Source organism: Haliotis rubra, unplaced genomic scaffold, assembly GCF_003918875.1.
Source record: "Haliotis rubra isolate DU_JTF1 unplaced genomic scaffold, ASM391887v1 Scf741, whole genome shotgun sequence".
In the NCBI taxonomy this organism is placed as follows: Eukaryota; Metazoa; Mollusca; class Gastropoda; order Lepetellida; family Haliotidae; genus Haliotis; species Haliotis rubra.
The window spans coordinates 318,353-337,248 of record NW_025767459.1 but is presented as its reverse complement, the minus strand read 5'-3'; the positions used below and the strand labels follow the sequence as shown (position 1 = coordinate 337,248).

Here is an 18,896-nt window from a genome sequence, read left to right as displayed (position 1 = left end):
TAACACGCATTGTTTGTAAGAATAAAGTAACACGCATTGTTTGTAAGAAATAAAGTAACACGCATTGTTTGTAAGAAATAAAGTAACACGCATTGTTTGTAAGAATAAAGTAACACGCATTGTTTGTAAGAACTAAAGTAACACGCATTGTGTGTAAGAAATAGTGTAAGAACTAAAGTAACACGCATTGTTTGTAAGAACTAAAGTAACACGCATTGTTTGTAAGAACTAAAGTAACACGCATTGTTTGTAAGAACTAAAGTAACACGCATTGTTTGTAAGAAATAAAGTAACACGCATTGTTTGTAAGAATAAAGTAACACGCATTGTTTGTAAGAAATAAAGTAACACGCATTGTTTGTAAGAATAAAGTAACACGCATTGTTTGTAAGAAATAAAGTAACACGCATTGTTTGTAAGAATAAAGTAACACGCATTGTTTGTAAGAAATAAAGTAACACGCATTGTTTGTAAGAATAAAGTAACACGTATTGTTTGTAAGAAATAAAGTAACACGCATTGTTTGTAAGAACTAAAGTAACACGCATTGTTTGTAAGAAATAAAGTAACACGCATTGTTTGTAAGAAATAAAGTAACACGCATTGTGTGTAAGAAATAGTGTAAGAACTAAAGTAACACGCATTGTTTGTAAGAACTAAAGTAACACGCATTGTTTGTAAGAACTAAAGTAACACGCATTGTTTGTAAGAACTAAAGTAACACGTATTGTTTGTAAGAAATAAAGTAACACGCATTGTTTGTAAGAATAAAGTAACACGCATTGTTTGTAAGAAATAAAGTAACACGTATTGTTTATAAGAATAAAGTAACACGCATTGTTTGTAAGAAATAAAGTAACACGCATTGTTTGTAAGAATAAAGTAACACGCATTGTTTGTAAGAAATAAAGTAACACGCATTGTTTGTAAGAATAAAGTAACACGTATTGTTTGTAAGAAATAAAGTAACACGCATTGTTTGTAAGAAATAAAGTAACACGCATTGTTTGTAAGAAATAAAGTAACACGCATTGTTTGTAAGAAATAAAGTAACACGCATTGTGTGTAAGAAATAGTGTAAGAACTAAAGTAACACGCATTGTTTGTAAGAACTAAAGTAACACGCATTGTTTGTAAGAACTAAAGTAACACGCATTGTTTGTAAGAAATAAAGTAACTCGCATTGTTTGTAAGAAATAAAGTAACACGCATTGTTTGTAAGAAATAAAGTAACACGCATTGTTTGTAAGAAATAAAGTAACACGCATTGTTTGTAAGAATAAAGTAACACGCATTGTTTGTAAGAAATAAAGTAACACGCATTGTTTGTAAGAATAAAGTAACACGCATTGTTTGTAAGAAATAAAGTAACACGCATTGTTTGTAAGAATAAAGTAACACGCATTGTTTGTAAGAAATAAAGTAACACGCATTGTTTGTAAGAATAAAGTAACACGTATTGTTTGTAAGAAATAAAGTAACACGCATTGTTTGTAAGAACTAAAGTAACACGCATTGTTTGTAAGAAATAAAGTAACACGCATTGTTTGTAAGAACTAAAGTAACACGCATTGTGTGTAAGAAATAGTGTAAGAACTAAAGTAACACGCATTGTTTGTAAGAACTAAAGTAACACGCATTGTTTGTAAGAAATTAAGTAACACGCATGATGTGTCAGAAACAAAATAACATGCTGATGTGTCGGAAATAGAATAACACCTGCAATGTGTCGGAAATAAAGAAACACGTGATGTGTCTGAACAAGGGATCACGCATGATGCAATGGGCATAGTTTGATGTGTAAACGTTGCGTCATTTATATATCGCGAGTACATATTCACAGAGGTCGTAACAAAAATAGCGTATAGGGTCAAACACGCAGCACTGACTTTATTTGAATTGTTACGGTACTAAATGTTTATATAGGTGTTATATCAAAAATGTGTTCATGTTTAGTTTTAGGTTTGGTCTTAACATATACTTCCCATCAAAAGTTTAGACTCATTAGTGTAAATATAGCTACTTACTTCAGGCAACTGTTCTAAACTATATTTTGCAAAATATTCCATAGTGTTCAATGGTACTGTTTACACATGAACTGATGTATTGTAAAACATATTCGTAACGTTGAAAAGATTATTGTCATGAGTTCAATAAATGATGAAAATCAGTGAAAATTGACGAATTCTTAACAAAACTTTACACCAAAACGCAGCTGTTCATATGCACGACATTTGCACATGCTTTTCAGCAATTTGATGCATGATCCTCGTGCAATTTATCTGCATAATTTTTGCAGATGGTTCCCCCAAGTTAGTGGAGAAACCTATTTGTCTAACTATCTATCTATCTATCTATCTATATATATAAACTTTTGATGGGAGGTATATACACAAAAGAAAGACACTGTACAATGCCACATATAAGAGTGACAGAAACCTACGACCCTGGGTTTGAATCCCAGTTATCTTGATCATGTTTCTAACAACACACTTGGGTTTCACCCAAATTGGTAAACATCAAAGACCTCCATTAAATACTGTAAGCTACAATACTCTTGAAGATCCGGGTTAGAACTGGTCTTCAGAAACCCATGCCTGTCGTGAGGTCAGGCCCGCTGACTTGGTTAACACAAGGCATCGTACCCCAGTAGTGTGCATCGATGCTCATGCTGTTGATCACCGGGTTGTCTGGTCCAGACTCGATTATTTACAGACCGCCACCATATAGTTAGAACGTTGTTGAGTGTGGTGTTAAACATCAACCAAACAAACAAGCACAGATATATACAGAGGTCTAGAGTAATTAATCGAAAACCATCAAGACGGGCTCTATCGTTTATACGTCCTCGTGTGTTAATGTTGACATTAGCTACATACCGCCCTTGTCCAAACACACCCGCTATAGGAATTACATCGTCTACTGGATGGGCTGGAACAGGGGACAGGTAACAACGTGTTGACATTAGCTACATACTGAAAAATCGCCTTGTCCAAACACACCCGCTATAGGAATTACATCGTCTACTGGATGGGCTGGAACAGGGGACAGGTAACAACGTGTTGACATTAGCTACATACTGCCTTGTCCAAACACACCCGCTATAGGAATTACATCGTCTACTGGATGGGCTGGAACAGGGGACAGGTAACAACGTGTTGACATTAGCTACATACTGCCTTGTCCAAACACACCCGCTATAGGAATTACATCGTCTACTGGATGGGCTGGAACAGGGGACAGGTAACAACGTGTTGACATTAGCTACATACTGCCTCCAAACACACCCGCTATAGGAATTACATCGTCTACTGGATGGGCTGGAACAGGGGACAGGTAACAACGTGTTGACATTAGCTACATACTGCCTTGTCCAAACACACCCGGTATAGGAATTACATCGTCTACTGGATGGGCTGGAACAGGGGACAGGTAACAACGTGTTGACATTAGCTACATACTGCCTTGTCCAAACACACCCGCTATAGGAATTACATCGTCTACTGGGTGGGCTGGAACAGGGGACAGGCAACAACGTGTTGACATTAGCTACATACTGCCTTGTCCAAACACACCCGGTATAGGAATTACATCGTCTACTGGATGGGCTGGAACAGGGACAGGGGAACGTGTTGTAACAACGCCTTGTCCAAACACACCCGGCTATAGGAATTACATCGTCTACTGGATGGGCTGGAACAGGGGACAGGTAACAACGTGTTGACCGCCTTGTCCAAACACACCCGGTATAGGAATTACATCGTCTACTGGATGGGCTGGAACAGGGACAGGTAACAACGGTAACAACGTGTTGACATTAGCTACATACTGCCTTGTCCAAACACACCCGCTATAGGAATTACATCGTCTACTGGATGGGCTGGAACAGGGGACAGGTAACAACGTGTTGACATTAGCTACATACTACCGCCTTGTCCAAACACACCCGGTATAGGAATTACATCGTCTACTGGATGGGCTGGAACAGGGGACAGGTAACAACGTGTTGACATTAGCTACATACTGCCTTGTCCAAACACACCCGCTATAGGAATTACATCGTCTACTGGATGGGAGCTGGCGTTTATTCAACACACAGTTACTGTTTTCATATCGGGAAAATAAGAAGTCTGCATTCGACACAAGTTCCCGTCCTCTTTAAGAACCATGGGAATATTTCATGCACATATGTCTTTCGTTGAATATACAGTGCCTTTTTGGACAAAGGTCAAATGCAACATTGATTATATTTGGGATTGCTCTTTGTCGGTAAAGTACAGATTCTGCTACTTTTGGGGTTGAGTCACAGCCGGGTTTCGAACCCACAATTTCAAAGTAAGGCACCGAATAGCCAACACACATTAGGTGAACGATGTATACATACACAATGAATGGAATATTTTAATTTTCATGTCTATTTGCATGCACTGTGAATGCAGCTTATCTGCTTGTACAAACTTTAACATATTTGCACAATGAACAGATCTTTAACATTTGAATTTCTACCCGAGTAGTACGTGTAACTTTATCCTAGCATATCTACACTAGGAATATTATCTCATCAGTCCGTGAAGGTCCGGGTTAGAATTGATTTTCAGTAACCCATGCTTGTTGTAAAAGGCGACTAACGGGATCGGGTGGTCAGGCTTGCTGATTGGGTTGACACATGTCATCGTATCCCAATTGCGCAGATCGATGCTCATGCTGTTGATCACTGGTTTGTCTGGTCCAGACTCGATTATTTACAGACTACATCTACCTATGTAGTCTGTGAATGAAACAAACTTGTACGTACTGGTAATGTTTTCCCTTATTAACACAACCTTACTACTGAAAGTGGCGACATTTCGAACTCACCAATTGAGTTGATCGTATCGACTCTCTCTATAACTACCCATGAAGATCCGGGTTAGAATTGATCTTCAGCAACCCATGCTTGTCATAAGAGGCGACTTACGGTATCGGGTGGTCAAGCTCGCTGACTTGGTTGACCCATGTCATCGGTTCCCAATTGCGTAGATCGATGCCGATGCTGTTGATCACTGGATTGCCTGGTCCAGACTCGATTATTTACAGACTGCATTCACAAACTAAACTCACCAACTCACACTCACTCACTCTCTCTATAACCCATACTAGTTACTGTATTATCCCTATGTTTTCTTTGTCTGTTCAGAACATCCATTACGCGAGACTCTGGATCAATAGAAGAGAAGATAATTTATGTAATATACTGAATACAGACATTTCCTCTCCCCATTCTCCTATAACAACTGACATCTCCATCAATTCCATCGTAACATCAGTCTCTTCACAAGTGGCTTCGTTTATATGTGTCTACTTATAACGAGCTCCATTTGTATGTAAACTGCCAATCATTAGAAAGTACACAGACCTTTTTTTAGGTGAAACATTAGTTTACGTTCATGAGGGAAAGCGCACGTGGGATGACTCATGCTCTGTGATCAGTCGATCAGCGGCAACCGATGGCTGGGTGGGTTAGATTGCAGACGTGGAGATGACATGGTGCCTCACTCTGACAGTGAGGGTTCGAATCCCGAATGGGACTCAACCCCTAAAATGTCTATATTTTGTCCTTTCCAGAGAAATTGTAATCCCAAACATAACATCAGCTACCCACTCCTCCCCACACTTCTCCACGTCATGTGTCTTCAGCACTCTTTCTAGGTGTCAGCTAGATATTTCATCAGTAAATGCCTTACGTAATTCGTTTTTATATCGCTGACAATGAGACAAATTCAAACACAAGTGAAGAGACATTTTCAAGAACATCCACTCTTGATTCACTGCAAAGGTACAGATGGCGTCCATTAAACCAGATGCCCCCGGCCTTTTGGTGAAGTTCAAGGCCACGGCGAATTTACCAGATGACCCCAGCCTTTTGGTGAAGTTCAAGGTCACGGCGAATTTACCAGATGACCCCAGCCTTTTGGTGAAGTTCAAGGTCACGGCGAATTTACCAGATGACCCCGGCCTTTTGGTGAAGTTCAAGGTCACGGCGAAATTGCACGAGAATATAACCCACGACGATATTTATCCAGCAAACTTCGCCCAGACAATTTCAGTAAGATGGCATTTTCAATTCACACGAAACCTGATTGTGCTGTGCAGAAATCAATCATGACAATATACTTATCACGTTGTTGCGTCCACGCTGAATCTGTCGTTTTCTTCATAAAAAGATACCTCAAGGCTCAAGCTTATAATGCAAATATCGATTTGCAAATTTAATAATCTCGGTACATGGTCATATTGACCTACTTCACACCATTTCGAGTACTGAACAATCATGTCTTTCATCTACCATATCTTTTTTGCCTTTGAAATTTTACAGATTAGCACTATTGATTAATATTGATTTTCTACTTGTAAAGTAGGTATGAATAATATAGATCTTTCTATTAAGAACAATAAATCCATGTCAAGAGTCCACGGTACGAGTCTGAGTTTATCAGGAGTAAGTGTAACACAGTTAAATAGTGATGATACCAGGTGTTCACGAAAATGTAAGCGTGTCCTGGCACACTCACAAACATGCATAGCCAAGTCAATTGTTCATCTGCAAAAATACACGGAAGAAAATCGGCGAAACTACAGAGAAAGGGGGAAAATGACATTGAAAAAATCAATCGGGGTTAAACAGTTACTGTTCTTCGCCGTCTTGTCATACTAACTTGACAACCTCGCTGACTTGATCCATTGCGTGTTCTACTACCCCGGGGGCGGTGCGGTAGCCTAGTGGTTAAAGCGTCCGCTCGTCACGCCGAAGACCCGGGTTCGATTCCCCACATGGGTACAATGTGTGAAGCCCATTTCTGGTATCCCCCGCCGTGATATTGCTGGAATATTGCTACAAGCGGCGTAAAACGACACTCACTCACTCACTCTACTGTCCCGATGGCGAGTGACGTTGCAGCAACTATTCCTGCGTCTATTACACAGCTGGAGTGTACAAGTACAGTAGTTCTACTGGGTAACAGTACAGTAGTTCTACTGGGTAACAGTAGAGTAGTTCTACTGGGTAACAGTAGAGTAGTTCTACTGGGTAACAGTAGAATAGTTCTACTGGGTAACAGTTCAGTAGTTCTACTGGGTAACAGTACAGTAGTTCTACTGGGTAACAGCATGTTAGTCTAATGTTCAAGGGAAAAAACAAGCTGCCATTTACAACTTTCGTGAAGAACATGCACGCTTTGGTACTGACAAAGAAAGTGTAATAATTGGAGCGAATATGACGAGTTTAGTTTTACGCCGCCTTTTGCAATACTCCAGCAATATCACGGCGGGGGATACCAGAAATGGAAATAGTTACACAATTTCTTTCGTTAGATTTCTTGTTAAAGACAATATTTCGTGCTGTGTTTCGCTGTAAAATAATTGTACTTCGGACGATATAAAAAGATTGCATTTACTGCAAATTCCTGTAAAAATATTAAAAGTATCTGTAATCCTTTTCCTGGTTGAGAGAGAACTATGAAAAACCATGAAGAGAACAATAAGCTTAATTTTGTCTTTGCACGTGTAGTGTCGATTTTGAACATGCTTTACTTAATATTAGTAATACTATACATATTGCGTACAGTTGTCTTTCGTTATAGGTGAAGAGGGTTTATCCAAACATTGACACACACTTAACGGTGCAGTAATGACGTTAGCACAATTTGAGAATTACAAATAATGTCATTTACACGCCTTCAGTGAAATATATTCATATACTCACGGATTACAACCGGAATTCTTGTTTGATCTGGAATCATTGACAATGGTAATTGTGGCTTCCAATTCAAGAACTTGTCACCTAGTGTCTCAGAATCCAATGTGATGTCTGAAGGACGAAATATGGTTCCATCCAGTACGTCTCCATGGAAATCAAGCACTGGTATCTACAGTCTCATTTGTTACGATTTTTAAATCACTGTTTGGAAATCAAAACATTACATTATCGCGATCGCAGATTCACCCACCAATCACCAGTCTTCGATCGTATTGATAAGAGCGACGTGTGCAAAACCATCCGAGACTGCCCACAGATTGGCAGTCAATAACGACTCGCAGGAACAACGTATCCATCATACAAAGTTAATTACGGTCGTTAGTTACAGTTTCGGTCCTTGCGACTAAATCCAGGATTGTATGGAACCATGACAAGCTGACTGGAGAGATATCGGAAGGGGATTTGCCAGGAATCCTGCCTTCGGGGGAAAATGTGTGCAGAACGAGGGTGGATGCAAAAAATCGAAACGCTGTCTAGTTGAGGTTTTTGTTTGGTGATGTGGTTTTCGTGTAAGACTGTGCATACAAGGACACAGAACGCTTATGTATTGGAATCTCTGAATTGTCTGTTAGGAACGTCTGGTGACTATATGGGAATCTATCAAATGTGAGCGTTGTGTGTTTTTGGGCATGGAATATTAATAGGTTATTGTGTTTAATGACATGCGTGGTTGTACCAGGCCATAAATAGTTTCTTACGTAATAAAGTCATTGGCTGTCACTCGAAACATCCTCTCAGTTGCTGAAAATGTTCAACCATTCCACGAGGATCAATAAATATGTACTTTGATTAAGAAGCAATTTGTTCTAGCAAAAAAAATTATTCATAAACCACCCCTGTGCTCCTATCCCTAACTGTTCATGTATAGAGAATCTCACCTAATTATCTACTGATATCATATATAGCAACATTGTGACGTCATAGCATTGTCAGCTGTGTTGCCAAAGTATTGTGGGGTCATTAACTGATGATGTAATAGCATTATGACAGATCAATTGTTGCGATATCTACAATGTAGATATCGCTTGATCTCACACAAACGATATCTACTGTGGGAGCCAGTTTTGGATGATAAGTACTTGTAAATCTTTCATGGTCTACTATGCCAAAACATGAGGTGATTGGGTTTTTACAAGACTGAGAATACCATGCATTCAGAAAGGTGTGTAAATGAATAACGTGCCGATGTCGTTTGTCCTGCGTAAAGTTTGCATTTATGTGGTCGCTGCAATAGATTAGTCTTCACGTATTGTGTCAATCAGTAGGGAATAGAACTCGAGTTTACGGAGTAACAAGACACAGCTTCTGCTCTGCTACTTCACGGCGTAGTTTTCCTACGGGATTTACCAACGATAAACTACAGGCAGGTTAATTATTGAAACACATCCTTTGGCAAGAAGAACTTATATATGCCTTGAGAAGGAAAGCATTAAAAGATAACAAGAAGAGAATATTGGGTTCAAGGTCAGAGGTGAGGCTGATCTGTGGGCTGCCCTAATAAACAATGAGTATGTTAGGATGGGCAACTACAGTTGCCAGCAGCAGCAGCAGCAGCAGCAATGGGCAACAATGTTGCCAGCAGCAGCAATGGGCAACAATGTTGCCAGCAGCAAATAGAGCAATCGCATTTCTGCTGAAAAGCAGACAATAATAAGGCAAAGCCAAAAGATTCCTATCCGCTGAGAAGCAGAAGGGTTAAACAGATTCCGGCTGAAGAGCCGTCCTGCCATAATTTTGAATATTGCCTAAGTATTAATGATTGCAGCCCACAAGATACAGGACAAAAGCACTAAGGGGCTAAGCCCACCTAAGACCATGAACCAGGAATCAAAATTCCTTCCCTCACCAGCCATTTAATAATGGAAATGTAATACTTACGCTAATGCTGTACTTACGTTATTAGTTAGGATGCATTACAGATAGGGCACAAGGGCTTCGCGGATGGCCAGAGAAAACTTACACAGACCTTCAGCAAAATTGCACCAAAATGAGCAGACAATTTATCTGCTGCGTTTTCCTGAAATTAGTATCGGGAGTGCTATTTGGAACAACATCATCCGGTTCGTGCACCGGGAGAAGGAGTGAAGACTCAACATACCGTAGACAGGGGTCTATGAAAACATTCTGTGTTTCGTAACTCACCCGACGCATTTGTTGGTGAAGCCTTCGTCGAAGACTCAGTTGTTTTCCTGACTTTTCCGCCGTTCCGCACCAACCTGTGATTTGTTGCCGCTCTTCGTTTTGGAGGCATACCGAGTGCATAGTCGCAAATTCGTAGTAATCCAAACAATAACGCCAGGAATCCCCACGCTTGAACAATATCAAAGCCTAACACTAACTGCTCGACGAGAAAGCGGAAATATAACTTTTTTGCAAGCGAAAATATAACTGAATGCAGGATACAAAGAGGATAGACTAACTGTGTGAATCTAAAAGAAATCAATGGATGAACAAAAGATGACGTCATCAGAAGTCGACACATGACGTCATAGGAATTAACATAACTGGAAGTGACGTAAGCAAACATAAAAGAGCGGGAAGAATGAACTGAAAGTAAGTGTGAATGGTTTCAATAAACGCATTGAGTGTTAAGCACTAAATGAGATTATGCAAAAGAGACAGTAGTGTTTCTTTTAGTTTTTATTCACAGCGGGCCAATCACACTGCTATGTCTTGTAAAGCACATCCCATTTTATATCACTCCTTATATGGGCGTGAGTGGGCATGGTTTTACACCGCTTTAAGCAGTATTCCGACAGTATTACAGCGGACACAAAACATGGGCATCAAACCATGTGCCTATGTGCGGAATCGAACCCGAGACATACATCATATATTTACTTACAATAACCTTTCTGTAGATCGATGCTCATGCTTTTCATCACAGGATTGTCTGGTCCAGATTCCATTATTTATAGTATAGCTGGAATATAGCTGAAAAGTCACATCTTTTTAGTGACCTTTGTAATTTTTCTACTGTTCTGTCTTGGACCCAATGTACAAAGCCATCTTAAGTTACGGTTACTCCCATATTCTAACATGGACCTAAGATAGTCGTTGTGCTGAGATCGCTTTGTGCATGTGGGTCCAGTTCTGGTCTGGCAGGGAGAGCCCAGGGGTGAAAGCCCCGATCGTGAAGCTGAAGGCACGCGTTCGACTCCAAACAAGGGGAAGCCTGTTTCAACTACAGCGGCAGTGTCGGAATCGCCCTGTAAAGTCTGACCTCTTTCCTTCATTTGACCGATATTTCTGAAACCATATGTGGAATCTGAGGAAATATTGTTTTTAGCCTACAAAACATGAGTCACTGAGTGAGTGAGAGTGAATCAATTGATTTCATTGATGATAAGCAAATATGTGACCTGCTCATCCGACTACTGCTCAAAGATGGCAAGTGATTGGTATCCGGAAAGCTGTCATGTCTCTGAGAGTTATTGCAAGAGATGTTGGTTGTCATCCATGGATTATCAGCCGATTGGCCAGAAAACATCAGCATACTAATAGCGATAAGGACGTGAGCGGTCAGGTTGACCACGAGTCACAACTCCAAGGAAATATACAACCCTTCCCAGAATCACAAGACCTCAAGTGGTGTGTTAAAGTGGTGTGTTAAATCAGGGTGGCTTCAACATCGTCGAGTGTCCAACACGACGGTCCAAAATCGTCTAAAATCGGCCGGGTAGAGAGCCAGACGACAAATCAGGCGTCCGTTGTTAACCCGTAAGAAGCGACTAATGGGATTGGGTGGTCAGCCTCGCTGACTTGGTTGATGCATTTCATCGTATCCTAATTGCTTTAGATCAATGCTCACGATGTCAATTACCTGATGTTCGGGTCCAGACGTGCTTATTTGCAGACTGTCGTCCCATAGCTGAATGTTGCTGAGCACGGCGTTTAGCAACAAATAAACCAAAGCCATACTTCCATGAACCCGTGAAGGTCCTGGTTAGAATATTGATCTCCATCACTCACTCACTCCGTGAGTACCAGTACAGGTGAAGGGAAACAACCCTTTAAGCTTCATAGACAAATTGTATGAAGCGCACGGAAAATCTTACCAAAAGCCATATCTAGTTCTGAAATGCTATTCCCCACTCTCACATTATATTATCAGGAGAAAAAGTTTTCTTTAGACACACACCTAACGTCCACCATACATAAAACCTCAGCCTCCAAAACACCATACCATACACCTGAATTTCAACACCACACTACCAAACTGAATGCCATCATCACACACCATATACGTACAACACCACCCAAACCCAGTCCACACCATACCACAACACAACACAACACAACACACAACACAACCTCACACCACACAGAGTTAACATACCTACATGCATGCATACATATATACCTACATGCATGCATATGTATACATACATACATACATATGTATACATACATACATACATATCATACATACATACATACATACATACATACATACATACATACATACATACATACATACATACATACATACATACATACATACATACATACATACATACATAATGTTCCATACGTTGCTGCTATTGGTTCTTGAAGGCTACAAGGGACACTTTTACGTCCTTGTATTCTGGTCAGGGCCTCCTTTCAAAAAACACCCAGGTGATCGTAAGTCACTAAGGTAACCTTAGTGCAATATTAAAGAATGGGAATTAAGGTTAACCTTAGTAAAGGTTGCTTCGTGAAAGGAGCCCCAGGTTGACCTGAAAAAAGTGGCTAGTATACCGTAGTTTCGCCCCATATTGTTTGTGTGCCGGAGGGTGTCAACGGTTCCACGTTGAGGGGCCAAACATCATGTTTCATGTAGGTCAACCTACTAGTGACACATTTGGGTATGATAGTCATTTGTCATGTCTTGATGTGACTCTTAGTGTCTGCCTGACCAAAAGTGACGAAAACTGGCCAAAACGGTTGAGGTCTGGTCATGAACGTGTGAACGTGTTTTATGGATGATATTAGCCGCTAGGCATATCTGAATGTAAACACATACAGTTTATGACATGAGGTAAATATTTTTACACTTAAGCTACCTTTTGACAAGAAATTTATTCAATTTTGGTCTTGTGAATAACATTGAATTTAAGTGAAAAAAGGGTAGTGGTTTTTAAGGACAGACCATTATGGGTGATTTTCTGTGCGCTTCAAACAATTTGTAGATCACGTCCACGAAAACCGCTTGGCCAAAAATTTACATATAGTTCTCTACTTATGCAGTCGTAAATTCAATGTTTCGGACACTTAGTAAAATATCAAATTGTGAAAAAGATCAACTGATGAAGCTTCTCCGATATTATGTTAAACATGTTCCTAAGATTATCTTAAAGATAGCGTTTGAAAAGAATCTTTCTCCAGATTTCAAACAGTACGATTTTTCTGGGGTTATTTTTGTGTGTCTTCGATCCGTGGCAGGGAGATTCGATCAACCACTTGTCTGTCTGACCTAAACCAGGATACTATAAGGCACTATGTAACCCGGTAATGGAAAATGTACAACATCTACCATACCCCTGAAGATCCGGGTTAGAATTTGATCTTCAGTGACCCATGCTTGTCGTATAAGGCAACTTACGGTTCGCTGACTTGGTTGACACATGTCATTGTATTCCAATTGCGTAGATTGATGCTCAGGCTGCTGATCACTGGATTGTCTGGTCTAGGCTCGATTATTTACAGATCACCGCCATATAGTTGGAATATTGAGTGCGGCGTAAAACTAAACTCACTCACTCACTCACCCAACTACCATCACTCACGCTGATTATCTGGAGCAGTTTGACGTGGCATGAGCCTCAATAATCCCACTGGACCCAACAGCAGAGTCGTGGTGATTTAATGAGCTTGTCCCGGAATAACACGAGTTGGCCACGATGGTACACAGGCGAAGGGAACGATTCGTTTCACGTGTTAGAACATCCACCCTGTTCTGTTAGGTATCCGTTTGACAGATGCTTGTCCCAAGAGGCGACTAACGGGATTGGGTGGTCAGGCTCGCGGACTTGGTTGACACATGTCATTGTACCCCAATTGTGAAGATCGATGCTCATGCTCTTGAACACTAGATTGTCTGGCCCAGACTCGGAATCAAAGATTATACCGTCTTTGCTGGAATATAGCTGAGTGTGGTGTTAAACAACCAACGCAACCAAATCTTCGCATTTATAACATGTGCCAATATCAAATTATTAAGTCCCTGTCCACCATTTTATGATTCTGGTATAAATATACATATTTACATTTGTTCAATTTTCGGTCGCCATTGGCCACATGAAAGTACAACAAATATTTGCAATCTTTATCAAATTGTTTTATTGGCACTTGCATGCTGATTTGTACACCGACATGACGCATTGTTCAGAAGTGGAAACATTCATTACAGACAAAACACTGTTTGTGTACAATCGATGGTCAAACACTAAAGGAAACGGTAATACTGAACAGAAATTCATGTAACTAAATATACGAGCCAATCCCAGGCCGGGATTTCGTGTATCCTAGCAACAACCTCTTCCTCGATACACAGCCGCAAAACAATGTACACGAGATTCCAGTATATAAACGCTTAAAGCTTCTCTATCATCAAACAAAGTCACAATGATTTATGCAGCTTCCAGGGCCCAGGGCCCACTGTATAAACAGTAATCATTTGTACTTTGTTGGATACATGGATATATATATACTACACATTTACAAGGTCTGCAATAACGATTCACTTAAGCAACATACAGTACTTGAAACTAATCTCGTTGCAGCTAGCGCGTTGTATGTTTTGAAATAAAGCTATCTTTGGCGATAAAGAAAATCGTTTCCATAAGGAACAGCAAGTTTTATCCACTTTGATATTATTAAAACTTAAACTGCTATGTAATAAAGCCAAAGGTTCACACATATATAAGTCCTTGATATACACAACAATAACCAATGGCCTATATCTTCTCCAGTTCAAATCAACAGTCAGTTCCTTGTAACATGTTTGGTAAAATATGAACATCAGTAACTCCTTGTTATTATTTTGATTGATTTCTCAAAGTAATAATTAAACCGTGTGATTTGGCCATCAACAACATACCTGCATGGCGGTCTCCCTAATTGTCTCATTGCGCAGCACTTTCCTCGACACAGTATATCATTTGCATGTGGATAGCATGTACATTTACATTAATTGCACTTTAACAATAGAATTATTCTCTGAAACAACACATAATTTGCATCTCTGACTAGAATCATTAACACGCCTATAACACGGTGGCAAATTCTAACACAGCTGACTGCGTGAGTGCACTGGCTCATGATAGAGAGTATATAACATCTGATTCTGAGAGGAATTCCTGCTTTCATTGCTAGGATGCAATATATGTCGCTTTTCATGTTTACGGACCCGTAAAGAACTTAGAATTGATCTTCAGCAACCCGTGCTTGTCGTAAGAGGCGACTAACGGGTCGGGTGGTCAGGCTCGCTGACTTGGTTGACACATGTTATCGTATCCCAATCAAGCAGATTCATGCCCATACTGTTGATCACTGGATTGTCTAGTCCAGACTCGATTATCTACAGACCGCCGCCATATAGCTGAGTGCGGCGTTAAACAACCAACCAACCAACCAAGCATGTTGCACGTATTCTATACCAGTGAGGCGCCAAGGTGGTTCAATTGTCGAAGGAGCTGCATTATCTTGCAGAGTTGTCTCATAGGCTCTATGATCGTGGGTTTGAATCCTGTCCCGCTAAGAATGCGTTTAAAGATTTATATACCCATGTTCAGGTTTCAACCAAATATAAACCTACAATATCTGCATCACTTCAGGAACTTTCGTAAGAAAATGACAGGGTCTGATATTTGTGGAATATTGTTTAAATCATCACCAAACCTTACTCACTCACTCACTCACTCACTCTGTGGGAATATCCCCAGACAGAATGGGTCCCCATATCCGATGACAGTCGCAATAGAATTTGGTGATGACCATGTTTGACAGAGTGTTGGGGCGTCAGTGTTAGTTGCCACATGTGCTGAAGGATTCGTCTACACTCGTGACCAACTCGTGTTATTCCGGGACAAGCCGAATAGCTTGGAGGTTACGGAAAGGGGCGAGTGGTGACGAATGGGTTCGCCTACGGTAGGGTGGTTGTGTTGCGATTTAACAAAGTTTCCAGAAGGGTTTCAGCAACATGGCAGCTGCGAACACAATGTGCGGAAACGTGGTCTCGGTACATAAACATTTTGGCGGCCATAGGCTGAACGTTAGACTTGGTGCAAGTCTTGAATTCCATCAAACAACACCAGGATCATGATACCAAAGGGACATAACTCTCCAATGAGTGGCTCGTCTAGCTGTAAATTGTTCTAACTCAAAAAGAGTTATTTTTCTGATTATTGAATTTTGTGGGGAATATGTACTTGCTTTTAAAAGTATTATCCTCGTAATACAAAGTTATCTACCCTGAATCATAAGGATGCACTACACAGTGTGGATACCCATACATACATATATACACATATACATAATTTGTCAAGCATGTAAACTTGTCAAGTGATTCCTGAAGAATTTCAGACATACAATTAGAAATGGTTTAAAGCTTTAATTTTGTCTTTTGCCCAATCAATAGTTAACATATTGCTCTTGCAGAATAGGACTAAAATTTGAAAAAATATAAACAGTCGATCATGACAATAGAATACAACTGTTTACATTTCACCACAAATCAAACTTCCGCAGTTTTGTTCTGGAATCATAGTCAAGTCTACATACCAAATTTCAACAGTAGATACAAGTAGCGTAAATGTACAATATAATATGACATATTCTGAATTCAGCACTATAAGCTTTTGGTGATCTATTGAAGCAGTTTTGATTCCATGCTCAATAGCTATCATGCAAACTTCAAGAATTAATTGCATATAATTATGCTGCATTAATGTTATATAGCAACTTCTAACATGGCTTCAGTATACACAATTCACAGATATTCAAATATAGAGTAAATGACAAAGGCATCCAAATCATGGTGTTGTTTAATTGTGAAACTTATTATTTTCATTATCTCATACACATCGGCAAATTTCACAGGATACCTCATGCTTAGCCAGAACCATTGAAAGGGAGGTAACTCTTATAGGCTTATTCACCAAACTGCGTCCTGGGTGCCGTTGTACAAAACAACCTTAGCGCAAGGCTACCTTAAGCCTATGTTAAGGTATGGGAGTTACGGTCACCTTAGCGCTAAGATCGCTTTGTACAACGGCACCCAGGCGACTTTGGAAAAGTGTAATTTGTGTTGTTTGAGAATGGAACAGCCATAACATTGAGAAAATGCTGTTTTTAATATTCTCAGGTGCATATATAATCATAATGAATGCTTTTTAAATAGATTCTAATTCTACTGACATGGCACATTGTATCTATTATGCATTATGGACAATCAGATGGCAATGACTTCATATGCCAGAACTGATTTCTTGTACGTTCTGTTTGGTTAAACACCAAGAAACCCATCACAAGGGTTTTCTAAAACATGTGATAATCATAACTTAATTTTCATCATACACAAACGCACACAATGATAATATTTGTGTCATCATTTCTTTTGAAATACACAATGGCATTTTAGAAAGTGTAATCCCAAATATAATATATGTTATCATTTCTTTTGTAAACTTCTTTTCATGATTTATATATCCATAATCTTCTGTCAACCAATGTTGGTGTTGAACTGAATGTCTCTTTAAAAAATAAAATAAAGTTTAAAAAATAAACAACATACTATCACATATTAAGCAGACAAAAGATGTTATCTCAGAATGTAACAGCGCCTTGATCATCTCGGAATTCATTAACAAGTCATATTTAACACAGCCAGGCAAATGTTCAAGTAGAATACGACCTTAAGTCCTTTAATTAAGAAAAACAGGCAAGAGTAACTGTCTTGAACTCCAGCAACACTGGAAAATATTCTCTTCAGAATTTTCTGGAATCCTGAAGAATACTCCTCTCCACTACAAATAATTTTCTCAACACTGACAAACAGTATCACAAGAGCAGCAGTTTTCAAAACTCGACAGGTTTCTGCCGATTCTGTACGTTCTAAGCACTCATGTCGTAATCAGGGGAAGTACACCCTGTCTGAAGCTCCACAGAAGAATTTGAATATTCATAAATACGAGAAATTCCGTATCCATAGCAACTGTGCCACTGTAACATCATGGCCGTCTGAAATGAGAAAGCAAGTTTATTGGATTGACCAGAATGAAATATATTGGCACTGATATTATTCTACATCTTTATTGGATATGAAGTATTGATTTAGTGTTTATAGTAAATATATTTTTATACATTTGTCATAATATTAATATTGGAAATAATATCTGTTTTATTCATGGTATTGACATGTACAGGTCAAAATGATTATCCTTTCGGAAATCACTTATTGTTAATATGCTTCTAGTCTTATCAAATATTTTGGTAAAATCTTAACATTCACATTAAATATAACTAGTTATATTAAAATGGCCATTTATTGTTAGAGATCATAAAATGTATGTGTATCTTTTAAAATAAATAATTATAAATAAATAATAATATAATATATAATATAATGATATATTAATGTAATAAAATGGCATACCATTCATTCACTGTGCAGTAACATGAGCATGCAGATTATACATACATACAGGTGCTATTACACATAACACTGAGCTTAATTATTTCACACTATGTCTACGTGTAAGTAGCATCCTGGCTTTCCTCCCGCTCTCGCATCAGCGGTGGGGTAGTCTAGTGGTTAAAGCGTTCACTCGTCACACTGAAGGCTCAGGTTCGATTCTGGGTACAATGTGTGAAACCCGATTCTGGTGTCCCCTGCTGTGATATTGCTGGAATATTGCTAAAAGCGGCGTAAAACCATACTCATTCACTCACTCACTCCTCCCATCATCAGTAACACTGTTATATAACTGACATGCAGTTGAAGCAGTCTTCATCTAAACCCGTCACTCTGTGAATACGCACCCTATATCCAAGGATAACTTACCTGGATTATTTAATGCTCGAAAATTGTTTTTTCTAGGTATGGGCAGATACATTT

General features: G+C 39.4%; 1 protein-coding gene across 2 annotated transcripts in view; it reads right to left on the bottom strand.

Annotated features, from left to right (window-relative positions):
* Positions 1 to 14,102: 14,102 nt before the first annotated feature.
* The window catches only part of LOC124259903 (ankyrin repeat domain-containing protein 50-like), an 85,711-nt gene continuing 80,917 nt past the window's right edge, over positions 14,103 to 18,896 (bottom strand). For both annotated transcript variants that reach the window (XM_046694131.1, XM_046694130.1), the window contains exon 4: positions 14,103 to 18,019. Coding sequence is in view for 1 of the 2 variants with exons in the window: in XM_046694130.1 (XP_046550086.1) it covers positions 18,010 to 18,019 (10 nt within the window). In the remaining variant the exon portion in view is untranslated. The remainder of the gene's footprint in view (positions 18,020 to 18,896) is intronic.